General features: G+C 42.6%; 1 protein-coding gene and 1 pseudogene across 5 annotated transcripts in view; both read left to right on the forward strand.

Annotated features, from left to right (window-relative positions):
- The window catches only part of Klhl12 (kelch like family member 12), a 43,021-nt gene that overhangs the window by 8,059 nt on the left and 7,379 nt on the right, over positions 1-27,583 (forward strand). For 3 of the 4 annotated variants that reach the window (XR_011376338.1, XM_070041808.1, XM_070041809.1), the window contains exons 4-8: positions 4,110-4,263; positions 8,927-9,144; positions 18,556-18,705; positions 23,278-23,392; positions 25,639-25,745. Coding sequence is in view for 3 of the 4 variants with exons in the window: in XM_070041808.1 (XP_069897909.1) it covers positions 4,110-4,263; positions 8,927-9,144; positions 18,556-18,705; positions 23,278-23,392; positions 25,639-25,745 (744 nt within the window). In the remaining variant the exon portion in view is untranslated. The remainder of the gene's footprint in view (positions 1-4,109; positions 4,264-8,926; positions 9,145-18,555; positions 18,706-23,277; positions 23,393-25,638; positions 25,746-27,583) is intronic. The other variant, XM_070041810.1, reaches the window with a different exon arrangement.
- LOC138841173 (mediator of RNA polymerase II transcription subunit 28 pseudogene) lies at positions 9,161-12,785 on the forward strand (annotated as a pseudogene). The gene has a single exon (XR_011376339.1). The product of XR_011376339.1 is annotated as a mediator of RNA polymerase II transcription subunit 28 pseudogene (transcript).

Below are 27,583 nucleotides of genomic sequence, written 5' to 3' on the forward strand. Positions count from 1 at the left end.
AGGCTCAGGGACAGCACCCAGGTCCTGAGATCAAGCCCAGAATCAGCCAAAAAACAAAAACAAAAAGTGATACTAAAAGAGTCAGACATGGTGGCACTTGGCTGTAAACCCAACTCTGGAGACTGAGGCAGAAGGACTGTGAATTCCAGATTGGTGAAATCAGAGGACTGAGGCCAGAAGATCTGGGATTTGTCTGTCTCTTACTATTTAAGTGAGCCTGATGAAATCACATAACTTCTTTGAACCTTCAGTTTTTTAAATAGCACTAGTATCAGAACACATTATCATACCAGCTTGCTGTGAGAACCAGATGAAATCTTAGAAGCATGTTGACAAATTATAAAGCAAAATGTAAATGTGAAATGTTTTGAGTTCATATGTGAGTGAAATAATTTTCATATTCAAATTATATGACAAGTTAGGCACTGTAACTCTAGCTACTCAGGAGACTGAGATCTGGCGACCATGGTTCAAAATCATCATGGGCTCCAGGAAAGTCCATAAGAAGCATTTCTCTAGTTAACTACCAAAAATCTTGGAAGTGGAGCTGTGGTTCAAAGTGGTAGGTACTATCTTTGAGCAAAAAAGCTCAGGGATAGATCCCAAGCCCTGAGTTCAAGCCCCATCACTGACTGAAAAGAAAAAAAATTAAACTATTTGACCAAGAGACTCATAGCTTATTTGTTGAATGAGAAACTTGTGGAGTAATGTACTTACATATGTGCTGTATCATTAGTATTTATGCTACATTTTAGGGTAGTAATTATTTGTAAAATGTGTATGTGTTAAATCTCAATAAATCTCATCTGTTTTTTCCAAAAGAATATGTTGCTGGATTTTGTTTGCTTTGTTGTGTTTAGTTTTGGCCTGAACTTAGGGCCTGGGTGCTGTCCCTGAGCTTTTTGGCTTGAGGTTAACATTCTATTAATTGAACCACAGCTCTACTTCTAGCTTTTTTTTTTTTTGTCGGTCGTGGGGCTTGAACTCTGGGCCTGGGCGCTGTTCCTCAGCTCTTCAGCTCAAGGCCAGCGCTCTACCACTTGAGCTACAGCGCCACTTCCAGTTTTCTGGTGGTTTATTGGAGATAGGAGTCTCACGGTCTTTCCTGCCCGGGCTGGCTTTGAACCGTTATCCTCAGATCTCAGCCTCCTGAGTAGCTAGGATTACAGGCGTGAGCCACCAGCGCCCGGCCTACTTCTAGCTTTTTGGTGGTTAACTGGAGATGAGTCTCACAGACTTTCCTTCTCAGGCTGGCTTTGAACTCTGGTCCTCAGATCTCAACTTTCTGAGCAGTTGAGATTACCGATGTATGCCACTGATGACTGGCCTGCTACTGTTTTTTGTTTGTTTGCTTGTTTTTATTTATTTATTTATTGTTTGCTTGTTTGTTTTTTTGTCATAGGGCTTGAACTTTGGGCCTGGGTGCTGTCCCTCAGCTCTTCAGCTTAAGGCTAACACTCTACCACTTGAGCCACAGAGCCACTTCCGGCTCTTTCTGTTTATGTGGTACTGAGGAATCGAACCCAGGGCCTCATGCATGTGAAGCAAGCACTCTACCACTAAGCCACCTTCCCAGTACAGCTACTGTTAATTTTTAATGTCAGGGATTAATTTTCATTTTAGTTTTGTTTTGCTTTTTTTTTGTTTTGTTTTTGTCTGTCATGGGGCTTGAATTCAGGGCTTAGGTGCTATCTCTGAGCTTTTGTGCTCAAAGCTACTGCTCTACCACTTTGAACCTTAGCCCATAGCAGCACTTCTGGTTTTCTGGTGGTTATTTGGAGATAAGAGTCTCATGGAGGAAGTGGTGCTGTGGCTCAAACTGGTAGAACACTAGCCTTAATTTAAAAATCTCAAGGCCTGGTCCAGGCCCTGAGTTCAAGCCCTATGATTGACCCAAAAACAAACAAAGAGTCTCATGGACTTTCCTGCCCAGCCAGGCTGTCTTCGAACCACAATCCTCAGATCACAGCTAGGATTATAGGCATGAGCTACTGGTACCCGGCCAGAGGATGCTTCTTGAGGTCTGGAAGTATAGCTCAGGGGAAGTTAAATTTTTTTTTTTCTTTATTACACTCTGGGTTAATGGAGAAATTGAAGATGATGAATATACTATAGTTGGTTTTTCTTTTTTTTAATTTTTTTATTGTAAAGATACTATACAGAGGGTTACAGTTACATGAGTAAGGTAATGAGTACACTTCCTCTTGAACATTGTTACCCCCTCCATTGTTTTCCCCCTACCATCCCCTCCCTCCCTCCCTTCCCCAAGGTTCTTTTTTTTTTTTTTTTTTTTTTGATTGTGATTAAGTGATTACTTAATTTCCGGAAATTCACAGTATTGTGGAATAATGATGCTCATTTAAAGTCACAAGTTCGTTCTAACTTTCCTGGAGCAAATTGTCTATCACAGTCTGTAATATATAATGGTGCTCACATGTTATATACCATATATGTGATCAGCAGCATGGGGATATTTGGTAGTGGTTCAACCAGATGAGTGGGAGTTCTTTGTTTCTTAAGTCCTGTTAGTTTTGTCATATCACCTAACATTTTGGATTCATCATCCACTTATCAGGGAGACCATGTACTGTTTGTCTCTTCGTTCTTGGCTTACCTCGCTCAACATGATTCCTTCTAGCTCCATCCATTTCCCTGCAAATGCCATTATTTTGTCATTTCTAATGGCTGCATAATATTCCATTGTGTATAGATACCACAATTTTTTGATCCATTCATCTGTGGTGGGGCATCTAGGTTGTTTCCATATCCTAGCTATTGCGAACAGTGCTGCAATAAACATGGAGGTGCACGTGTCCTTGTATATTGGTTCCTGTTGTTCAGGGTAGATGCCTAGAAGTGGTATGTATAGTTTTGTAATACAAAAATATTTTTTTTAAGTAATATGGTGTTTTTTTTGGGGGGGGGGTGGTCCAGTCGTGGGGCCTGAACTCTGGGCCTGGACACTATCCCTCAGCTCTTCAGCTCAAGGCCAGCACTCTACCAATTGAGCCACAGCACCACTTCTGAGGTTTTTCTTTTTGCTTATGTGGTGCTGAGGAATCGAACCCAGGGCCTCATACATGCAAGGCAAACGCTCTACCACTGAGTCACCTTCCCAGCCCCATAATACAAATTTTTAAACTAAGATTAAAATGTAAAATTTCAATGTTAACCAACTTTCAGGTAAGTTTTACTGGCCTGTAAAAATTTTAGCTCTTAGCAGTGTTGATGAATGTTTCACCTCATCATTATTCATTGCTTTGAGGAGCTATTCTAGATTAAATATACCACTGATTATTCAGTAATCTCACCATAGAGTCCCCCAGTATTTTGTAATTTAAGGTGTATGTGTTTGTGTTAGAGGATAGAAATCAGAGCCTTGTATATGCTAGGTAAGTATTCTACTACAGATCCGTGTCCCTAGTGACCTAATGTTTTGACAACCTGTCAAGCAGCTCAGGTGTATTCAGACTGTTTTAGAAGAGAGCCCCTTACAGTGGTGTTCATGTTCCTTTCGGTGATACCAAATGTAGTCTGGGAGTGGATTACAAGACCTTGATAGTCTTGGAGGGTGCGGAACTATGACCTGAGTGTTCTGTAAGCAAAGAATGTCGTTGAAAATTTGTATTTTGTCTTAAAAGCTCATGGATACTTCTTGGAACTTTTGTGTTCTGTAATACATTTATTTTTTTAAATAAGGAATTGAGTTTTAAATTATTCACCAGTAAAATTGATATTTTTACCTCTGTTTATTGCTGGGGATATGGACCACTGCCTTCTCCATTTGAAAAGCTACAAGCATAGCTGGATGCTAGTAGATCATGGCTATAATCCTAGCTATTCAGGAAGCTGAGATCTAAAGATTATAGTTCAAAGCCAGCCTGGGCAAAGTCCATGAAATTCTTATCTCCAGTTGAAAAAAGCTGCAAGTAGGGCAGTGGGTCAAGTGGTAGAGCACCAGCCTCGAATGAAAAAGCTTAAGTGTGTCACACAGGCCTTGAATTCAAATCCCAGTATCAAAAAATACACAAAAAGTACATATGTATACTATATTTGCTTTGTACAAATTAAATGAAATAGATGATAATTTTATGCCTGTGAACTTTCAGCTTTCAGAGAAAGGGAAGCCTTATGTTGATATCCAAGGCTTAACAGCCTCCACCATGGAAATCCTGTTGGACTTTGTGTACACAGAAACGGTTCATGTGACAGTGGAGAACGTACAGGAGCTGCTCCCTGCAGCCTGTCTGCTTCAGCTGAAAGGTACACATATGCACATGAGAAGTTGCTGTTACTCTACCACATGTTGCAAACTGGTGTAATGTTAATCATGAGATTTATGGAAACCAGACTACATGTCCTCATGTTTACTGACCATAGTTTTTGAATTTTTGAGCAGTGAAATATCAGATGTCAATAACAATACAGAGGAACTTCTCCAAATGTGAAAGATTGACCGTGTAAAGAGAGCATTCACCCTTCTATTTTTTAAAGAAATCATGAGTGAAAGATACATGCATTTTCTTTTTTTTTTTTTTTTTTTTTTTGGGTCCGGTCGTGGGGCCTGAACTCTGGGTCTGGGTGCTGTCCCTCAACTCTTCAGCTCAAGGCTAGTGCTCTACCACTTGAGCCACAGCGCCACTTCTGGCTTTTTTTTCTTTTTTTTTTTTGTCGGTCGTGGGGCTTGAACTCTGGGCCTGGGTGCTGTCCCTCAGCTCTTCAGCTCAAGGCCAGCGCTCTACCACTTGACCTACAGCGCCACTTCCGGTTTTCTGGTGGTTTATTGGAGATTGGAGTCTCACGGTCTCTCCTGCCCGGGCTGGCTTTGAACCACGATCCTCAGATCTCAGCCTCCTGAGTAGCTAGGATTACAGGCGTGAGCCACCAGCACCCGGCCTGGCTTTTTTTCTTTTTGCTTATGTGGTGTTAGGGAATCAAACCCAGGGCCTCATACGTGCGAGACAAGCGCTCTACCACTGAGCCACCTTCCCAGCCGATACGTGCATTTTTTTACATGTATGTATACAGTATCCTGAAAGGAAATCTGAGAAACTAATAGTATTTATTGCCTGTATGGATACTTTTTTTGTTGTTGTTGTTGGTCGTGGGGCTTGAACTCTGGGCCTGGGCGATGTCCCTCAGCTCTTCAGCTTAAGGCGAGCGCTCTACCACTTGAGCTATAGCGCCACTTCCAGTTTTCTGATGGTTTATTGGAGATAGGAGTCTCACGGTCTCTCCTGCCCTGCCTGGGCTGGCTTTGAACCGTGATCCTCAGATCTCAGCCTCCTGAGTAGCTAGGATTACAGGTGTGAGCCACCAATGCCTGGCTCTGTATAGATACTTTTTATCTCTTTATCTTATACTGTTAGCTGTTTATCTTCCTGATAAACCGAAAGCTAAGGGGACTTTTCATTTTTTCAAAGATGAAATAGTTCTAGTAAGTCAAGCACTAATAGCTCACACCTATAATACTAGCTACTCAGGTGGCTGAGATCTGAGGATTGAGGTTTGAAGTCATCCCATGCAGAAAAGTCCATAAGACTTATGTATCCAACTAATCGGCAAAAAGCTGCAAGTGGAGATATAGCTCAAATGGTAGAATGAAACAAGTCAAGTGAAAGCATGTGGCCCTGAGTTTAGCCCTAGTACCAGTACAAAAAAGAAAAAAATTCTAGTAAACATTTTTCTGTATTTAGAGTTATACTGCTTTTATTTATTTATTTAATTACTTAATTTATTTTTTGGTAGGTCGTGTGGGCTGAACTCTGAGCCTGGATGCTGTCCCTCAGCTATTCAGGTCAAGCTAGCGCTTTACCACTTGAGCCACAGTGCCACTTCCAGCTTTTTTCTGCTTATATGGTGCTGAGAAATTGAACCCAGGGCCTCATGCATATTAGGCAAGCACTCTACCACTGAGCCACCTTCCCAGCCCTTTTTTTTTTTTAAACCAGAGTTTGAACTCAGGACTTGCTAGGTAGGCATTCTATAACTTGAGCCATACCACCAATCCTTTTTTATTTTAATTGTTCTTCAGGGAAGGCTTGAAGTTTATTACCCTGGCCCTCCTGGACTATGGTTTTCCTACTTTATACTTCCCGTGTAGCTGACTTGACAGGCATGCACCATAACATCCACTTGTCTTGTTGAGATGAGGTCTTTGATAACATTTTGCCTAAAATGGCCTCAAAATGTGATCCTTCTGATCTTCTACTTTCCAAGTGGCTGGGATTATGGGAGTGAACTGTGTCCAGCCTGTTTCTTTTTTTTAATTTTATTTTATTTTATTTGAGAGCATACTGTACAGAGGGGTTACAATTACATTGGCAGGATAATGCATACATTTCTTACCAAGCATTGCAGCCTCCTCCTTTGTTTACCCTTCACCTCCCTTCCCAGCCTCCCCCCTCCCCCCCACCCAATTCCAGCCTGTTTCTTTAAATTTTTAAACATGTAAAATATCTGTTAAGAGCTGGGCACCAATGGCTCACGCCTGTAATCCTACCTACTCAGGAGGCTGAAATCTGAGGATAGTGGTTCAAAGCCAGCCCGTGCAAGAAAGGCTATGAGACTTTTATCTCCAATAAACTACCAGAAAACCAGAGACTTTTATCTCCAATAAACTACCAGAAAACCAGAAGTGGCACTGTGGCTCAAGTGACAGAGTGCTAGCCTTGAGCTGAAGAGATTAGGGACTGCCCCCAGGCCCAGAGTTCAACCAACCAACAACAATAACAAAAAAAATCTATTAAGAATTAATTTTTTTTTTGCCAGTCCTGTGAATTGAACTCAGGCCCTGGGCACTGTCTCTGAACCTCTTTTGCTCAAGGCTAGCACTCTGTCACTTGAGCCACAGTGCCACTTCTGGCCTTTTCTGTTTATGTGCTACTGAGGCATTGAACCCAGGGCTTCATGCATGCAAGGGAAGCACTCTACCACTAAGCCACCTTCCCAGCCCCTAAGAATTAAAATTTAACCAAATGGAGGCAAGAGGATTGTGAACTCAAGCCTAGTTTGAGATACAGAGGAAGATCTAAGCCCCAAGTCTGGGATACTTAGCCAGACCCTGTTTCAAAAATAACCTAAGTAAAATAATAATAATAACAACAACAACAACAACAATAATAATAAATAACCTAAGTAAAGCTTGATACTGGTAGCTTATGCCTGTAATCCTAGCTACTCAAGAGGCTGAGATCTGAGGATCACAGTTCAAAGCAAACCTATGCAGAAAATTCCCCATGAGACTCATATCCAGTTAATCACTCAAAAACCAGAAGTAACACTGTAGTGGTAGAGCAGTAGCCTTGCACACAAAGGGACAGCACCCAGGCCCTGAGTTCAAACCCCACAACCAACAAAATAAAATAACCTAAGTAAAATTAATAGATAAATATTTAAATTAATGTCCAAAAATTAAAATACAAAGTTTCATAAAATTATTTAATCTCTTAGTTTCTAATCTGTCCTTTTCCCCTTCTTTCTCTCTTTCTCTTTTTAGATAGGATGTTACTTTGCAGCTAGATTCAAACTTGTGATCCCCTTATGTCGGCCTCTGTATGCTAAGATTACAGGCACGCACCATCAAGCATACCATGCTGAGCCAAGCTGTCTTTTTTTTTTTTCAATGCCTAGTTATGTTTTCATTGTTTCCTCTTTTTATATGCACATAATTGAAATCTTTTCCAATTTTATTTTATATTTTATTTGTGCCCATACTGGGGCTTAATCTCAGTACTTGGGCACTGTCACTAATCTTTTTGTTCAAGTTGGTGTTATACCACTTGAGCCACAGCTCCACTTACAGCATTTTGCTGGTTAATTGGAGATGAGAGTTTTATGGATTTCCCTGCCTGGGGCTGGCTTTCAACCATGACCCTTAGATCTCAGCTGCCTCAATAGCTAGGCTTATAAGTTTAAGCCTCTGGTACTTGGTGTCCATTCCATTTTAAAAGATAGAAATAGTGTGAAACATTTACATTAGGGCTCAGTTATAAAATTTTGTACACTGGGTCATGTGTGCATGTGAGTATTGCTCGGATGGAACACTGTTTTCTGAATGCCAGGATATCAGACAATGTTTACCACTCAGCGGCATCCCCAGTTCCTATCCTGTTAGACAAGTACAGAAATTTTTTTTAATGTCTTGTTTTTCCTTCACTCTAGAGTCTTTTACTAAGCTTTGATGGGAATACAGAAGAAACCTTATGCTGAATTGCTTTTTTCTTTTACAGATTGGCTCTCAAAGTTTTATAATTTTTGTTAACTGTGCAAATGTTCCTGAAAGTAATCTCTACTCTCTAAATATTAGGCAGAGAAAACTGAGTGCCAGTAGCTCACACCTGTAATCCTAACTGCAGTTTGAAGCCAGCCTGGGCAGGAAAGTCCATGAGACTCTTTTTTTTTTTGAGTCCGGTCGTGGGGCCTGAACTCTGGGCCTGGGTGCTGTCCCTCAGCTCTTCAGCTCAAGGCTAGCGCTCTACCACTTGAGCCACAGCGCCACTTCCAGCTTTTTTCTTTTTGTTTATGTGGTGCTGAGGAATCGAACCCAGGGCCTCATGCATGCAAGGCAAGCACTCTACCACTGAGCCATCTTCCCAGCCCGAGACTCTTATCTCTAATAAACTACTCAGAAGAAGCCAGAAGTGGTGCTGTGGCTCAAGTGGTAGAGCACTAGCCTTGAGCATAAAGAGGCTCAGGAACAGTGCCCCAAGATCAGCAAAAAAAAAAAAAAAGGACTAAGCAGAGACAAGCATAAAGTCTGAAAGTAACACAACACATAACAAACATTTGAACCTCTTAAGCATAAACCTATAATCTGTGTAGGTATAACAACAGCATGTAGTAAGGTCCTGAAATCTAAGACTCTGAGGCCACATCCTAACCTGCCAGGTGTCATAAATACATTCATTGCCTATGTTTGTTGTAGGTGTGAAGCAAGCATGCTGTGAGTTCCTCGAAAGCCAGTTGGACCCCTCTAATTGCCTGGGGATAAGAGACTTTGCTGAAACTCACAACTGTGTCGACCTGATGCAGGCAGCTGAGGTTTTTAGCCAGAAGCATTTTCCGGAAGTGGTGCAGCATGAAGAGTTCATTCTTTTGAGTCAAGGGGAAGTGGAAAAGCTGATCAAGTGTGATGAAATTCAGGTATGCATTTGGCTGGCTCTTAAAGCTTTCTTTTTTTTTTGTGCCAGTCCTGGAGCTTGAATTCAGAGACTGGGCACTGTCCCTGAGCTTTTTTAAGCTCAAGGCTAGCACTGTATCACTTTGAGCTACAGCACCATATCCAGCTTTTTGGTAGTTAATTGGTGATAAGAATCTCATGGACTTTACTATCTGGGCTGGCTTTGAACCATAATCCTCAGACCTCAGCCTCCTGAGTAGCTAGGATTACAGGCCTGAGCTCCTAACACCTGGGTCTTAATGCTTTCTTCACAGCCGGCAAACTCTATAGGGTAGACATGCTGTTTTTTTTTTTCTCAGGGCTTCACGGTCAAGTGTCCACAGTGGCTCCCTTTATTTGTACAGTATGTTGCTTTCTTCCATTAAATACATGATACCAGTGCTTAGGAATTTCTATTAGAGAGTATAGAATGATCAGAAATTGGAAGGAAGTTCCATTTTCACCAAATGTTGTTTACTTATTCTCCCATTTTACAGACATGTAAAAATTTTGTACCATGGAGCAACAATTCTGTCAGGTGTTATAGATCCAAAACTGGATGAGGTATAGTTTGTTCATAGCATAGTAATAAAGATAGACAATAGGGCTGGGAAGGTGACTCAGTGGTAGAGCGCTTGCCTTGCATGCATGAGGCCCTGGGTTCGATTCCTCAGCACCACATAAGCAAAAAAAGAAAAAAGCCGGCAGTGGCGCTGTGGCTCAAGTGGTAGAGCGCTAGCCTTGAGCTGAAGAGCTGAGGGACAGCGCCCAAGCCCAGAGTTCAGGCTCCACGACCGGACCTCCCCAAAAAAAACAAACAAAAAAGATAGACAATAATAATAATAGAGTAAAATGAGCTATCTAAGGTAAGATTATATAGAAGGAAGGAGAGTAAACTTTTGTCCAAAGGAGCAGCAAAAGTTTGGTGATAAGGCCCTTTGTGAACAGGTGAAAGCTTATAACTGTCATGTGGAGCAGGAGAGGTGAGGAAGGCCATGTGAGCTGGGTAGCAAAGGGGTAGTGCCTCACCTAGCAGAGGAAAGAAGGCTAGAAAAACCTCTCCTGGAAGTGATGCCAGAGCTCAAAAGTGGTAGAGCAATAGCCTTGAGGAAAAGAGCTCAGGAACAGTGCCCAGGCTCTTGAGTTCAAGCCTCACACCTGACCAAGGGGGGGTAGGGGGGGACATCTCAGTCCTAATCCTACATCAGAGTACTGGAGTCGGAGCAGCAATTTAGTTGCATATTTTATAGTTATTAGACTAAGACTGGGAGTGAGAAATACAATATAGGATTAATAAATGTCTTTGGAGCCTGTAGCTTTAATCTCCAGTGACCTAATTCTTTAGCTAGTAGGTTTTAGGAAAAAGTGGCTAGCAAAGCCTGTGGTAAAAGAACAATGTATCTGTTGGGTTTTATTTCCCACAGAAGAAATTTGATTTTTCAGACATGCTTGAGAGTTTTCGTTGTCGTCGTTTTGTTTTTTTCCCCCTTCCTTCCTCTTGTAATAGGAAAATTAAGTTAAATTAGTTGATTTCCAGAAGTTAGTGGCACATTTCCAGGTGTACCTCATTTATTTACTTATCTTTTTTGTGGTGCTAATGATCAAACTTGGGGCTTTACACTTGTTAACAAGCACTATATTACTGCAGTTACTCTCAGCCTGGTGTGCCTCAGTTTAGACACAAGATTTAAAGGAGGGAATAAAAATTTGATTGATGGTCTCAGTATTAGAGAAGGAATTTGTTAATTCCTCTTTTTTTTTGGTTGGTTGGTCATGGGGCTTGAACTCTGGGCCTGGGCTCTGTCCCTCAGCTCTTCAGCTCAAGACTAGCACTCTACCACTTGAGCTACAGCGCCACTTCCGGTTCTCTGGTGGTTTATTGGAGATAAGAGTCTCATGGACTTTCCTGCCTGGGCTGGCTTTGAACTGCGATTATCAGATCTCAGCCTCCTGAGTAGCTAGGATTACAGGTGTGAGCCAGTGCCCAGCTCCTCTTTTTCTTTACCCTTTATTTGGTGGGAACAGTACTATGGGTCTCACACTTGTTAGGTAGCACTCTACCACTTCAGCCATGCCCCAAGTCCAAAATTTGCTATTTAAAGAAATTCTAAAGCAGTCGTTCCAGGTATGGCAGCTCCACTGGGAGGGATGTTCTCAGGACAGCTACCCGGGCCCCCGCCACCCTCACCTGGCCTCCTGGGCCAAGCCTCGCTTCTTCAAGCAGCTCCGGGAGCTCCGAGAAGTTCTAACACTACATTGGTGGGCGAGTTGCAGTCATCATTGGAGGCTTGCTATGCCTCTCTTGTGAGTCAGGACTATGTCAATGGAACTGATCAGGAAGAAATTCGAACTGGTGTTGATCAGTGTATCCAAAAGTTTCTGTACATTGCAAGACAAACAGAATGCTTTTTCTTACAAAAAAGATTGCAGTTTTCTGTCCAGAAACCAGAGCAAGTTATCAAAGAGGATGTCTCAGAACTAAGGAATGAGTTGCAGCGGAAGGATACACTGGTCCAGAAGCACCTGACGAAGGTGCGGCATTGGCAGCAGGTGCTAGAGGACATCAACCTGCAGCACAAAAAGCCAGCGGACATCCCTCAGGGTCCCTGGCCTACCTGGAGCAGGATCCACCAATATCCCTGCTCATCTAAAGCAGACTTAATGGCTCTGTATGGACAGTTTCACCAAACATCCCTCTTATGGTCCCGGATTTTGGAAGATTGCTTTACTGGAGAATAAGATTATGTCAGTTTTATGTTCCCATAGAATTTCCTCCATAATTTCATGAGCTATTAGTCTGTGTTTCTGCCTTTCTGTCTGTCTGTCTCTCTGGTGAGAGAGTGTGTAGCCCACTGGTCTCAAATTCTCAATCCCTTTGTCTCAGACAGTACTCAGTTTGAGTTCTTTATAAAATGCTTATGGTTTTGATAAACAAAGGAAAAAAAAAAAAGAAATTCTAAAGCCAGGCACTGGTGGCTGTAATCATAGCTACTCAAGAGGCTGAGACCTGAGGATTGCAGTTCAAAGCCAGCCCTGGCAGAGCAGTCTGTGAGACTTTTCCCCAGTTAACTACCAGAAAAACTAGAAATGGTGCCGTGGTTCCAAGTGGTAGAGCACTTGTCTTCAGCAAAAGAGCTCAGGGATAGCACCCTGGCCCAAAGTTCAGGCCCCAGGACCAGCCAAAAAAGAAGAAGGAGGAGGAGGAAGGAGGAGGAAGGGAGAAGGAGGAGGAGGAAGAGGACGAGGAAGGAGAAGAAGAAGATGAAGACAAAGAAGAAGACGACGACGAAGAAGGAGGAGGAGGAGGAGGAGGAGGAAATTCTAAGGTTTAGATGTAGTGGCTCATATCTGAAATCCAGCTACAGGAAAGTATAGGTGGTAGGTTCAAGTTTAGGCTGACCCCAGCAAAAAATGTAAGACTCTAATCTGAAAAATAGCTCAACAAAAAGGGCTATAAGTATTGCTCAGTGGTAAAAAGTTTGTCCCAGCATACATAAGGTTCCTGATTCAAACCCTAGTACTGGGGGGAAAAATATGTATATGATAAAAAACTAGATGATGTAAAAACTTTTTACAAACTAAGGGATTACGCTCTGATTTATTTTGTTAGAAGTAAAAATTTTTATATAAAATAATAAAAGGTCTTAAATGTTTTTCTTAATAAGTTTGAGACAATTTCAAACTCTTCTTTAGTAGCTGAGGGAAAGTTGATGAGAGTGCTTTTTTTTTTTTTTTGTCGGTCGTGGGGCTTGAACTCTGGGCCTGGGCGCTGTCCCTCAGCTCTTCAGCTCAAGGCCAGCGCTCTACCACTTGACCTACAGCGCCTCTTCCGGTTTTCTGGTGGTTTATTGGAGATAAGAGTCTCACGGTCTCTCCTGCCCGGGCTGGCTTTGAACCGCGATCCTCAGATCTCAGCCTCCTGAGTAGCTAGGATTACAGGCGTGAGCCACCAGCGCCCGGCTGAGAGTGCATTTTTATGTGCTGTTCCTGTCAGCCCAGAGGAGAGGCTCTTCAAAGCTGTTGCTGAGTGAAGAATTCGCTAAAATTTTAGTTCTCACCCTTACTGGTGTACCACACTGGATCCTGTGCTGACATGCCAGGCATACCAAAGGAAATGTTCTGCAGACCTACAGAAACCAGTCATTTATAGCATATCTTGGTTTTTCTTGACTGTAGAGAAGATAAAGTGAATGTAATGCGCCCTCAAACTTGGAGCTCACTTCAAATGGCAATGATGTAAGGAGTACTTACTCAGCAGTTATTGTTGGCTCATTTGCCCAGTATTTATTGTGCATGTTCCTATACCCTGAATAGTTCCAGTACTGGGAATCCAACTGTGAACAAGACAGAAGAAAAATTGCTGTGTTTGAGAGTGTACTTGCTTTCATTTATTTATTCATTTAAATATCTTTGTTTTCATTTCTGGGGATCAAATTCAGGGCCTTGCACATGCTAGCCAAGCACAGTATCCAGTACGACACTAAGCATGGTGCCATTGAGTTACAACCCAGCCCTGGAGCTCCCGTTCTCATGGCACCACTCATTTTTGGTGTTTTTACCGTTTTTTTTTTGTTGTTGTTTTTTGCTAGTCCTGGGGCTTGAACTTAGGGCCTGAGCACTTTCCCTGAGCTTCTTTGCTCAAGGCTAGTGCTCTACCACTTTGGGTGACAGCTTCACTTTTGGCTTTTTTTTTTTTTTTTTTTTGGTCGGCCGTGGGGCTTGAACTCTGGGCCTGGGCGCTGTCCTTCAGCTCTTCAGCTCAAGGCGAGCACTCTACCACTTGCCACCAGCGCCCGTCTACTTTTGGCTTTTTGAGGTTGATTGGAGATAGGGTTTTTTGGTAGTTGTTTTGGTGTTTTGTTTTGTTTTTTTCCCGTCAGTCCTGGGGCTTAAACTCAGGGCTTGGGCACTGTCCCTGAGCCTCTTTGTATGCAAGGCTAGTGCTCTACCACTTGAGCCACAGTGCCACTTGTGGCTTTTTTGGAGTAGTTTATGGGAGATTAGAGTCTCATGGAATTTTCTGTCTGGGATGGCATTGAACCCTCAGATCTCAGCCTCCTGAATAGTTAGGATTATAGGTGTGAGCTACCAGCACCTGGCATTTATTTATTTATTTATTTATTTATTTATTTATTTGTCATAGGGCTTGAACTCTAGGCCTGGGCCCTGTCCCTCAGGTCTTCAGCTCAAGGCTAGCACTCTATCATTTGAGCCACAACACCACTTCAGTTTTCTGGTGGTTTATTGGAGATAAGAGTCTCATGGACTTTCCTGCCTGGGATGGCTTTAAACTGTGATCCTCAGATCTCAGCCTCCTTAGTAGCTAGGATTACAGGCATGAGCCTCCAGCACCCAGCTTATTTAATTCTTTTTTGGGGGGGGGCGGGGTTCGGTTGTGGGGCCTGAACTCTGGGCCTGGGCACTATCCCTCAGCTCTTCAGCTTAAGGCTAGCGCTCTACCACTTGAGCTACAGTGCCACTTCTGGCTTTTTTCTTTTTGCTTATGTGGTGCTGAGGAATGGAACCCAGGGCCTCATGCATGCAAGTCAAGTGCTCTACCACTGAGCCACCTTCCCAGCCCCTATTTAATTCTTATATCTCCATTTCTCTGGAGGAGGAGACACTGAGACTCAAAGTTTAACCATGACACCATAGCTAGTAAATGAATGGACAGCCAGGATTCAAATTCTGGCAGTCTGCTTCAGAGCATGTTGGCTGAACCATTTTAAGCTGTGAACTCATCATGTGGTCATTTCTTGCTTGGCTATATTTCTTTTTGTCTATTCTAGGCCTTGAACTCAGGACCTTTCCCTTGCTAGATAGGTGCTCTATCACTTGAGCAACGCCTAATTGTTCAAATCAGAAAGCAGGCACAGGAGTCGTTTAGTTAGGGGCTATTACAGGCTTAGAAATAAAGTAAGATGGAAAAGAGCAGGTAAGTAATCAAGAGCTGAGATGAAAATTTTTCTCAAATTTGTATCATATTTGGACTTTGCTTTTTCTAGAAAGACAAAATATTTTTTTTGTTAGTCCATATGCTATCCTATCCGTAAAGAGGAAGCAGATGTCTGGCTTCCAGTTGCTAATGAACACTTCCTCTTATTAAATAAAACAAAAGCAGTTAAAACAGTGGAGAGTAATATGTCATATTAGTTAAATCAACACAATTTTTTACAGTCAGACTTGGCAGGAGCCACCAGTGCCTGGCTGTTCTGAGCGTTGAATGAGAATGCCACTGCCTGGTACAGAAGAGAAATCTTTGAAAATTATTGTGGTAACATTTATTTTCCTACATTAACATTGAGTTCCTACCCCTAGTTTAGCTGTTTCTCTGTAATTTTAATTACCTTTAGTAAAATTAAACTCTGCTCATCATTGGAAACTCCATCTTTCAATTGATTTGTCATATTTAAACCTAGAATGAGTCAGAATCTATCATGAACCATTATTTTGGTATTTGTGGGAGGGGTGTGAAAGAATTGGGACTACCACTTGAACCATGACTCTACTTCTAGCTTTTGGGTGTTAAATTGGAGATAAGAGTCTCAAACCACAGCCTCAGAGCTCAACATCCTGAGTAGCTAGGGTTACAGACATGAGGCACCAGTACCTGTCTTGTCTTTGAATAATTTTTTTTTAATCTTGAGCATCCTTGTGTACTTTCCTCCACTTCTAGTTATTCAGAGATGAGTCCTTTCTCCATTACCTCAATAGCTTACCACCATTGCCACAGCTCTAGTCCACATGTCTTCCATCTCTGACCTGTTGTTTTAGAGTAGCAGCTAAGTGACATCAGTGTAATCTTTACAAAATATCAATCAGATTATATTACTAGCCTGAAAAATTTTAAAGACCTCTAGTTCAGTCTCCCTTCCCCTCCCTTCTCCTCTTCTTTCTGTGTGATTATGGGGACTTGCACTCAGAGTCTTGCCCTTGCTTGGCTTTTCAGTCAAAGCTGGTGCTCTACTGTTTGAGTCACAGCCCTTCTTCCTGACTTTCAGTTATTCTTAAAGTACATTAGTCTTCTCACAGCCTCTCTGATTGACCTTCAGCTGTTTCCCTCACTCATTCTACACTAGCCACCAGTTTCCTCAATTCTAATTGCTTTTCTAATTGCAATTCTAATTCCTCAATTCTAATCCCTCAGTTCTAATTGCTTTAGGTTATTGCTGTATACTAGAAGATAGAAACAATCTGTGCTGTCAAGTTTGATAGTGAAGTCACTGGCCACATGTTGTTGGGCACCTGAACTGTATTTAGTACAATTGAGAAGCCGAATTTTAAACTTATTTTTAGTTTATTTAAATGTTAATAGTCAACTTGGATAGCGGCTACCAGGTTGTTCAGTGTACCTAGTCTGGTGCTTCTGGATGTGTTCTGCTGTTTGCCTAAAAGTACTCTTATCCTCCTCATCCAATTTCAACACAGTGCTTCCTCAGGGACGCTTCCCTGATTTCATCAGTTCTGAATTAGCAAATCTCATGTTGTTCTGTCCCATATCCCTAGCACAGCCGAATCAAACCACAGATTGTTCTCCACAGTTGTTTCTTCCCTTAAGATCCAGGATCATGGGGCTGGGAAGGTGGCTCAGTGGTAGAGCACATGCCTTGCATGCCAGAGGCCCTGGGTTTGATTCCTCAGCACCACATAAACAAAAAGAAAAAAGCCAGAAGTGGCGCTATGGCTCAAGTGGTAGAGCGCTAGCCTTGAGCTGAAGAGCTGAGGGACAGCGCCCATGCCCAGAGTTCAGGCCCCATGACTGGACCCAAAACAAACAAACAAACAAAGATCCAGGCTCATATCTGTTTGATTTGTTCACCACTGTCTTATCAGTTTCAGCACAGTGCCTGGCACTTTGTTAAGGTTCAATAAAGCCATGAAATCAGACTTTTCTGTAACATTTCCTGCACTTCTTTCTAGAGTACCATAATTCTTTTTTTTTTTTTTTTTTTTTTTTTTGGTCCGGTCGTGGGGCCTGAACTCTGGGCCTGGGCGCTGTCCCTCAGCTCTTCAGCTCAAGGCTAGCACTCTACCGCTTGAGCCACAGCACCACTTCCGGCTTTTTTCTTTATGCTTATGTGGTGCTGAGGAATTGAACCCAGGGCCTCAGGCATGCAAGGCAAGCACTCTACCACTGAGCCACCTTCCCAGCCTATAGAGTACCATAATTCTTTGGAAAAGTTCACAAGCTATTTTGTTTTGTTAATGAGATTAGCCTGAAACTTAAAAAGGTCTCTCTCAGAATATACATGCTCGAGGGGTAAATGGGAAGGACACAGAACCCACATTCATATGTCTCTGGGAAGCCCTAGGTATTATTGTACTTAGCATCTTTCTGATAATGTAGGCTTTCCTTTGTCCAGTTTGTCATATGTGAGCCTAGACTTAAGTTCCCATTCATTAAATATATCATCTCAAATAGCAGTGACTTAATAGTAATTGCTCAAGCTGGGCGCTGGTGGCTCACGCCTGTAATCCTAGCTACTCAGGAGACTGAGATCTGAGGATCACAGTTCAAAGCCAGCCCAGGCAGGAAAGTCTGTGAAACTCTTATCTCCAATAATAAACCACCAGAAAACCGAAGTGACACTGTGGCTCAAATGGTAGAGCTCCCTTCTTGAGCTGAAGAGCTGAGGGACAGCACCCAGGCCCAGAGTTTAATCCCCACAACCAACCAAAACAATAAAAATTAGTAATTGCTCAAATGTCAAGTGACCATGTCTTGAAAACTGCAATATGAGATGTAGTGCTATAGAAAGCCCACGCATGGGCTGGGAAAGTGGCTCAGTGGTAGAGCGCTTGCCTTGCATGCATGAGGCCCTGGGTTCGATTCCTCAGCACAATATAAGCAAAAAGAAAAGAAAAGCCGGAAGTGGCGCTGTGGCTCAAGTGGTAGAGTGCTAGCCTTGAGCTGAAGAGCTGAGGGACAGCGCCCAGGCCCAGAGTTCAGGCCCCACAACGGGACCCCAAAAAAAGAAAAGCCCCTGCTCCTGGGGTTGTGAGGAGCCTGGAGCTTATTAGACAGTTATTAATACAAGTAATTTCAAGAGCCAATTTTAACTAGTGCAAAAAATTCCCTACCCACTCTCCCTAAAAATTGAAGATATGACCTAATAAAAAATCAGAGATAAGAGAAATTGTGAAATGATGGTCAACATGTGACAATTTTATTAGGTACTAACTTTGGTATTTGGTTTTGTTTTTAATCCTATTCACTTAAGTTCTTTTTCCTACATCTGAAAAGATTGTTTTCCCAAGAGCCTATCCATTTCTGGAAGGTAGAAAATTATGGTGGGAGGTGACAGGAAGTAGAATAGAGTAGTAACCATGGTTTTTGGGGGGAGATTGTGAGCTGAGAAAGCAGCTGTCCTTGATGTGTAAGTACACATTTACAGGTGGATTCAGAAGAGCCAGTCTTTGAGGCTGTCATCAATTGGGTGAAGCATGCCAAGAAGGAGCGAGAAGAATCTTTACCTGACCTGCTACAGTATGTGCGGATGCCCCTGCTGACCCCCAGGTACATTACAGATGTAATAGATGCTGAGGTAAGTCATGCATGATGGTCAGGAACCAGAACCTTGACTAGCGGTTGCAGCTTAGCAATGTATTTGGAAAATCTGATAGTTGCAATGTAGACAGAGTCCTGGCTTGCTTCTCCCGGAATGTAAGACAGGTGGTTCAGGGTACTCTCCATGCATATTTCTTTTTTTTGCGGGGGGGGGGGGGGGTTCCGGTCGTGGGGCCTGAACTCTGGGCCTGGGTGCTGTCCCTCAGCTCTTCAGCTCAAGGCTAGCACTCTACCACTTGAGCCACAGCACCACTTCCGGCTTTTTTCTTTTTGCTTATGTGGTGCTGGGGAATTGAACCCAGGGCCTCATGCATGCAAGGCAAGCGCTCTACCACTGAACCACCTTCCCAGCCCCTCCATGCACATTTCTAAGAAAAGGTCATTACTTGGCAAGTGAAGTTCTTGACACAAATGAAAATTTGTGATAATTTAATTTTGTTTTATTGGCTTTCTGTTTTACATACTTCTAAGGGGATTTTGGTTTGAGGTGCTAGTTTTTTTCTTTCTTCTGGTTCTAGGTATTGAATTTGACCTTGAGCTTACTAGGAAAGTGCCACAACCCCATCACTAGGAGTTTTATTTAAGCAGCATCAGATGATAAACTTTGTCTCTTGCCCTGAAAAGAAAAACAGAGATGGTTTTCTCAGCAGGCCATTTTATTCTTTAGTGTAGCCAGCATGAAATGAGGCTGATGCATTTTAGTTTTAAATTTGGTCATGATGAATTTGTCTATAGAAGTGTTTTTCCAAGCTGGGTACTGTGCTCTAGAAAATCACTATGTGCGGGGCTGGGAAGGTGGCTCAGTGATAGAGCGTTTGCCTTGCATGCATGAGGCCCTGGGTTCAATTCCCCAGCACCACATAAGCAAAAAGAAAAAAGCCGGAAGTGGCGCTGTGGCTCAGGTGGTAAAGCGCTAGCCTTGAGCTGAAGAGCTGAGGGACAGCACCCAGGCCCAGAGTTCAGGCCCCACGATCGGACCCAAAAAGAAAAAGAAAATCACTATGTGCATTCACTTGAGACCTTTTTCAACCAATAGATATGTGGCCCATGCTTGTTATCTTAGCTGTGTGCAAGGTTGGGAGGAGTCCTGGTGCCAGGTAAACCCAGACAGAAAAGCTTGAGACTTTTTGAAAAAGAAGCTGGCGTAGTAGTGCACATTTGTCATCCCAGCTACAGTGGGAAACCTGAAACAGGTTGATCACAGTCTAGGCACACATCTGGCAGGAAACAAGATCTTATCTCAGAAAAGGGCTAAAGGTGCAGCTCAGCAATAGAGCATAAGCCCTGAGTTAAACCTAGAGCCAAAAAAAAAAAGTGTTTTTTCAACTTAAACTCTTTGTGTTTTCAGAATTTTTTATTTGTAGTACTAGAGGTTGAACCTAGGGCCTTACACATTGTAGGAAGCTTTCTATCACTGAACTATATTCCTACCCCCTTACATTTTTGCAACAGAGTCTCTCTGTATAGCCAGGGGTAACCTTGAGCTCCCTAGACTGACTTTGATCTCAAGACCTTCCTGCTTCTGCTTCCCAGTGCAGAGAAGATGACAGGCATCTACCACCGCACCTGGCATCAATGTTTTCATAATTTTTATCACATGTATCACCTGTGTTACCTGGACTGTATAATAGGTAAACACTGATTTATATCTGTATGTTAAAAATCATTGAATAAGTTCCTTCTCTGGCCCACTCTGGATCTTTCTAAAAGTTAACCACAAAGACAGTTTTATCATTTGCTTTAAAAGGTTTCCAGCTGGTTAGTGTCACATCTCAAACTCATTTTTCCTATTTGTAATTTTTCTTGCAACTTATACATATATCCATGTCCAGTTCTTTAATTGTGGTTGGTTAAGTACACAGATTCTGAAGCCAGAATAGGGGCTGAAACCCCACATCCAGCACTTCCTAAGTGAACCTTAAACAGATTAATTTTTTTTTTAATTTTTCATTTTTGGCCAGTCATGGGGCCTGGGTGCTGTTCCTCAGCTCTTCAGCTCAAGACTAGCACTCTACCACATGAGCCACAGTGCCACTTCTGGCTTTTTCTGCTTATGTGGTGTTGAGGAATCGAACCCAGGGCCTCATGCATGCAAGGCAAGCACTCTACCACTGAGCCACCTTCCCAGCCCCAGATTAATTTTTTATTTTTTATTTTTTTTGTCGGTCATGGGGCTTGAACTCTGGGCCTGGGCGCTGTCCCTGCGCTCTTCAGCTCAAGGCGAGTGCCCTACCACTTGAGTCACAGCACCACCTCTGGTTTTCTAGTGGTTTATTGGAGATAAGAGTCTCCTGCCGGGGCTGGCTTTGAATCAAAATCTTTAGATCTCAGCCTCCTGAGTAGTTAGGATTATAGGTCTGAGCCGCCGGTGCCCAGCTCAGATGAATATTTTTTGTGCTTCAACTTATCTATAGAACAGAATAGTATATATCTTATAGATTATTGTACCTGGTAAGTTAATATGCAGACTTAATTTTAGAACCATGTCTTGCATATCAATATTTGGTATTATTCCTTTCTAATGCGTACTGAAAACTTAGTGGGTCAGGTTAATGGATGTGCTGTGCAATTAGAACTTCCATTTAATCAGGTTCATTTAATGAGAAGTTCATTTAATCAGAAGAAAGAGATGGTGTGTTCAAAATGGTACAATTTTAAGAAAGGTTTATATAAAGGAACTTTTTGCAAAGGTGTAAGTATAGAGAAGCAACAAATTAGTGAAATATTTGGGTTGAGAGCCTTTAAATCTGTTAACAACCCTTAAACTTGAAAGGCCAGAATGGCTACCAGAACCTAAAAGAAAAGAGTATTATAGACTCAATGCCTAGGAAGAAACCTTGACCAGGGCTGGGAGCCTGGCTCAAGTGATAGAGTGCCTGCCAAAAAATAAATAAAAGGAAATAAAGCCTTGACACCCCCCCTCCCCCCCGCCCAAGTCCGTGACTTGAACTCAGGGCCTGGGCACTGTCCCTAAGCCTCTCTGTGCTCAAGGCTAGCACTCTACCACTGATCCACAGCCCTACTTCTGGCTTTTTCTGTTCATGTGGTATTGAGGAATGGAACCCAGGACTTTATGCATGGTAGACAAGCACTCTACCACTAAGCCACATTCCCAGCCCTTGACCTTTGGTCCTTTGGTGAGCCAACCTTAACAAGAAGCCACAGAGTTGCAGCCCAATTGAATCATTCAAATGGACCAGTCTTCTGAGCCAGAGAGCATAGTGGAGGAGGATACAGAGACTATGGGAGGCAAAGGACAATACAGAGCTTGGCTGGAAACAGGTGTGAGAATTATGACAATGATGTGACCTTTGAGGAAGTCATTTCAGAAAAGACTGAAAGCCAGGTGCTGGTGGCTCATGCCTGTAATCCTAGAGTCTCAGGAAGCTGAGAGCTGAGGTTCAAAGCCAGCCTGCCAGGAAAGTCTGTGAGATTCTTATCTCCAACTAACCAGAAAACCAGAAGTGGAGCTGTGGCTCAAAGTGGTAGACCACTAGCTTTGAGCACGAAACTCAGGGACAGCATCCAGACCCCGAGTTCAAGCTCTATGACTGACCAAAAGAAAAGGTTGAAATCCAGGCACCCATGGTTCATGCCTATAATCATAGCTACTAGGGAAGCTGAGATTGGGCAGAAAAGTTCATGGAAACCCTGTCTCAACCCACAGCTGGATATAGTGGTGCATGCCTGTCATCCAGCAACTACAGGAAGCATAAAGTAGTCAGGTCGCAGTCAGGGGTGCACCTGAGCAAGAAGCAAAACCCTATCCTAAAACCCAGGGAAAAACAAGGCTGAAGATTATGGCTTATGGTAGAGTGCCAGCCTAAGTGCATTGCCCTGAGTTTAAACCCCCCAGTATTGCTCCCCTTGCTCCAAATAAAATCTATAACTACTTGAAAAAGGAAATTAGCTAGGTGTTGGTGGCTCATGCCTATAATCCTTGCTACTCCGGAAGCTGAGATTTGAGGATCTCAGAAGTTTGAAGACAGCTTAGGCAGCAAAGATTTTGAGATTCTTATCTCCAATTAAACACACACACACACACACACGCACGCACGCACACACGCACGCACGCACGCGCGCGCGCGCACATGCACCCAGGGACAGTGCCCAGGGCCTGAATTCAAGCCCCAGGACTAGCACCAAAAATAAAGAAAGAAAAAGGAAATTTTTAAAATCATTTCTGTAAACCCACGGCCATCCTCCTGACATCACAGGCCTTTGAAAATTGGTTTTCTATATTGTTAATTTTTTTTGTGGGGGGGTCCGGTTGTGGGGCCTGAACTCTGGGCCTGGGTGCTGTCCCTCAGCTCTTCAGCTCAAGGCTAGCACTCTACCACTTGAGCCACAGCGCCACTTCCGGCTTTTTTCTTTTTGCTTATGTGGTGCTGAGGAATCGAACCCAGGGCCTCATGCATGCAAGGCAAGAGCTCTACCCTAAGCCACCTACCCAGCCCTATATTGTTAATTTTTTATGTGTCCTTTTTCTTTCAGTATTAGAAATTGCCCTTGTGGTTCACTGTACTAAGTGCTCACTGTATTGTTTCAGCCTTTCATCCGCTGTAGCTTACAGTGCAGAGATCTAGTTGATGAAGCAAAGAAGTTCCATCTGAGGCCTGAACTTCGGAGTCAGATGCAGGGACCCAGGACAAGGGCTCGTCTAGGTAAGTTGGCATCTTGGCAGAATGAGGGATGCTTTCAACTACCTTTTACAGGGAACACAACATAGTTGAAATGAACATTCTATATTATGTACAAAAACCTCTTTGCAGACCTGTTTTTAATCTTTATTGTCTTATCTTAGACAAGTCACTGCCATTCTAAGCTTTACTTCCTCTAACCTAAGAATATCTTCACTATCTCTGTCTCATATCTGTTCTGGGATTATAGGAGGTAAGTACAAAAGGACTTCATAAATTGTCAAGTATTATGTGTATGGTACAACTTTATTTCAGCTTTTTTAGATCTGGGCTTGATAGATTAACTTGAATGCCATGTTGTAAGTGGTATGTTCTCAATCACCTCTCCCCTTTCCTTGTGTATGTTAGTTTTGCCCATTCTAGAATGAAAAGAGGAAGGACTTTTGGGCACATAAAATTGCACTAGTTAACTAGGAGAGAGTGAGGGAAGGGGTAACGTTATCAAAAAAGAAATGTACTTGTTTCCTGACTTACATAACTGTAATCCCTATATGCATCATCTTTAAAATAACAATTAAAAAAAGAAAAAAGGAAAAAATTACATTAATATTAAAAGATCCTGCCTTTAGACAATTTGCTTCTCCAGATGGAATGTGAGCTGCCTGCTGGGACCTGTTAGGTCACTTTGGAGAAGGGGCTACTTTGTTTAGTAAGTATACAGGACAGGTACCCTCTTAGAAAATGAGCTTAACTACATGGCTTATATTTGTTGCCAAGAAAAATTTCAGTGATCTGCTATACCCATCACCCAATTTCAACAATGATCAACTCACTGCTAATTATCAGAATTCCAGACACAATATAATTCTATTTCAGTGTATCATACTTCAGTGTGTGTCTCTAAAACACACAGAATCCCTATGAACACATGTGAAAAACCACATGTGAAAATACGTAGCTATATGTGGTGGTACATATCTGCAGTTCCAGCACATGGGAGGTAGAGGCAGGGAGATCATGACTTCAAGGCTAGCACAGGCTAGCCTTCTGAGACCCTGTCTCAGAAAAACTAAATAAAACACATAGCATACAGAATTCCTACTGTCATCATTAGATATCAAATACATATTTGCTTAATTTCTTACTGCAATTATTTGTTGTCTATTTTTGGACATTTCATTTCTTCAAATCAGGATTAGCCCTAAATTCACATATTATTCTGAAAAGCTTCCTTTCAATAAATTTAAAAATTTCACTTCATTGCATAAGTTAAACACATTGCCACTTACCTTACTTTTGTAGCACCACTGATTCTCTTTTGGGAAGCAGATTTTCACAAAATTAAGACCAGGGAAACATACAGCAGATCGCACAATGATCTAAACACAACCAACAGTAACATAAGACTCAGAATAAATAAATAAGACTCCAAACTGATTGCTCCCAGTTATCTGACCTACTTTAGAGTGGACAGTGTGTTTGTGGGAACCCTATAACAAGAAACACCTTTGGTGTATTTTTTTTTCCTGTTGGATAATTTTGGGAAGGTGAGCGTATTACAGAGAATAATTTAGACAGCCTGAATCTTCTGTATGGTAACCACCAAGATACTTTTTTTCATTTGATGGCTAGAAGATCTATCTGTAAAAGATCTTTGTAAGTTTCAGCACTTGAGCATCCATTTTTCTCAGTGTACCAACAGGGCCCCACACCTGATTCTAACAAGTACTTTTGCGGGTATATATGTGTAAGAAGTGTTCCTTTAGCTGTGTAGTAATGTTTTTGAGGGTTCACTTATGTTCTGTAATAATGCACATTGTATATTAAGTATTTTTACAAGGAAGATGTTTGAATTTATTTCAAATAAATATGTGTTTGTTTTTGGTCGGTCATGGGGCTTGAACTCTGGGCTTGGGCGCTGTCCCTCAGCTCTACAGCTCAAGGAAAGCACTCTACCACTTGAACCACAGTTCCACTTCTGGTTTTTGAGTGGTTTATTGGAGATAAGAGGCTCACGGACTTTCCTGCCTGGGCTGGCTTTGAACCATGATCCTCAGATCTCAGCTTCCTGAGTAGCTAGGAGTATAGGCGTGAGCCACCAGCACCCAGCTTTAAATATGTATTTTTTAAATTTTGAATCTATATATTCTTCTGAAAAACAAGCAAAATTTTATCAGTTGGTTCCTAAGCCTTTGCCCTTAACTTATCTTGCAACAAGGTTGCCAGGTTGCAAGAAAAAGTAACCTTTTCCTCTCCTACCTCTATCCCAGGAGCCAATGAAGTGCTTTTGGTGGTTGGAGGTTTTGGAAGTCAGCAGTCTCCTATTGATGTGGTAGAAAAATATGATCCTAAAACTCAGGAGTGGAGCTTTTTGCCAGTAAGTAATGGTAGAACCATTTGTGGGTGAAAAGCGTAAGTGTTCTCATTCTCTGATTCTAGATCATAACTGCTTCATCTAGGAGAGTAAAGCCTGCTGATAGCCTAATGTTCCAACCAGTGGTGTATGAATACAGTAGATCCTGAACAGTGGTTGGCTGTTTACAGTACAATGTTCTGCCATAAAAACATCAGTGGTCTATTCAGATTTATTCATTTAGACACGCAACATCCTCCATTGGTCCTGCCAAGTTAAATTGTACTACATCAAGTGATCATTTGAAATAAGATGGTATCTTTCTCCCTCAATTTAGTAAAGCAGGTCCAATGGAACATTTTTTTTTTTTTTTTGGTCAGCCATGGGGCTTGAACTCTGGGCCTGAGTGCTGTCCCTCAGCTCTTCAGCTCAAGGCGAGCGCTCTACCACTTGAGCTACAGCACCACTTCCAGTTTTCTGGTGGTTTATTGGAGATAGGAGTCTCACGGTCTTTCCTGCCTGGGCTGGCTTTGAACCGAGATCCTCAGATCTCAGCCTCCTGAGTAGCTAGGATTACAGGCGTGAGCCACCAGCGCCTGGCACATATTTCTATTTCAATGCTGAATGAACAATAATAGTTGTGAAAATCCCTTCCCCCCACCCCACCCAGTCCTGGGGCTTAAACTCTGGTCCTGGTTACTGTCCCTCAGCCTTTTTGTGCTCAAGGCTCCACCACTTGAGCCACAGCACCACTTCTGGCTTTTTCTTAGTAGTTTGGTAAGCATCTCACAGACTTTTCTGCTGGGCTGGCTTCAAAACATGATCCTCAGATCTCAGCCTCCTGAGTAGGTAGGATTATAGGCTTGAGCCACTGGCTCCCTGTGTGGAAATCTTGTTGTGGGGCTTGAACTCTGGGCTTGGGCACTGTCCTAGTTCTCTTCAGCTAAGGCGAGTGCTCTACCACTTGAGCCACATTGTCACTTCTGGTTTTCTTTTCTTTTTATTTTTGGGTCCCGTCGTGGGGCCTGAACTCTGGGCCTGGGCGCTGTCCCTCAGCTCTTCAGCTCAAGGCGAGCACTCTACCACTTGAGCCACAGCGCCACTTCCGGCTTTTTTCTTTTTGCTTATGTGGTGCTGAGGAATCAAACCCAGGGCCTCAGGCATGCAAGGCAAGCGCTCTACCACTGAGCCACCTTCCCAGCCCCGTCACTTCTGGTTTTCTAGTGGTTTATTGGAGATAAGAGTCTCATAGACTTTCCTGCTGGGGCTGGCTTTGAACCGTGATGCTCAGATCTCAGAGCTAGGATTACAGGCGTGAGGCACCGGCACCCTGCCTGTGTGGAAATCTTTTGAGCAGTCCTCCTACCCTTTAGATTTTTGAATCATGGCCCTTAGTAATGTGCTAGTACTTTTCCAGTGTATGGAGGCCTATCAGTTTCTTAGTTCATAGCCTTCTATAAAGAAAAGAGACACTCGGATAGGTGGAAACCATGAGGTCTTTGGGAACATTGGAACAAGGCAAAAATGTGCCGAAGATTTGCATCTTTTCTTTTTATATGTGTATGTCTGTCTTGGGCTTGAACTCAGGCCCTTGACACTGTCCCTGAACTTCTTTTTGCTCAAGGCTAGTGTTTTACCACTTGAGCCATAGCTCTACTTCTGGCTTTTCTGGTAATTTATTGAAGATAAGAGTCTAGCAGACTTTACTGCCCTGGCTGGCTTCGAACCATGATCCTCCAATCTCAGCCTCCTGAGTAGCCAAGATTACAAGTGTGAGCCACTGGCATTCAGTGACTTGGATCTTTTGAAGCCCCACAATGAGTGTTTTTTTTGTTTTTTGTTTTTTGTTTTTTTTTGTCGGT

The sequence above is a fragment of the Dipodomys merriami genome, unplaced genomic scaffold, assembly GCF_024711535.1.
Source record: "Dipodomys merriami isolate MVZ:Mamm:240054 unplaced genomic scaffold, mDipMer1.0.p SCAF_31, whole genome shotgun sequence".
NCBI lineage: Eukaryota > Metazoa > Chordata > Mammalia > Rodentia > Heteromyidae > Dipodomys > Dipodomys merriami.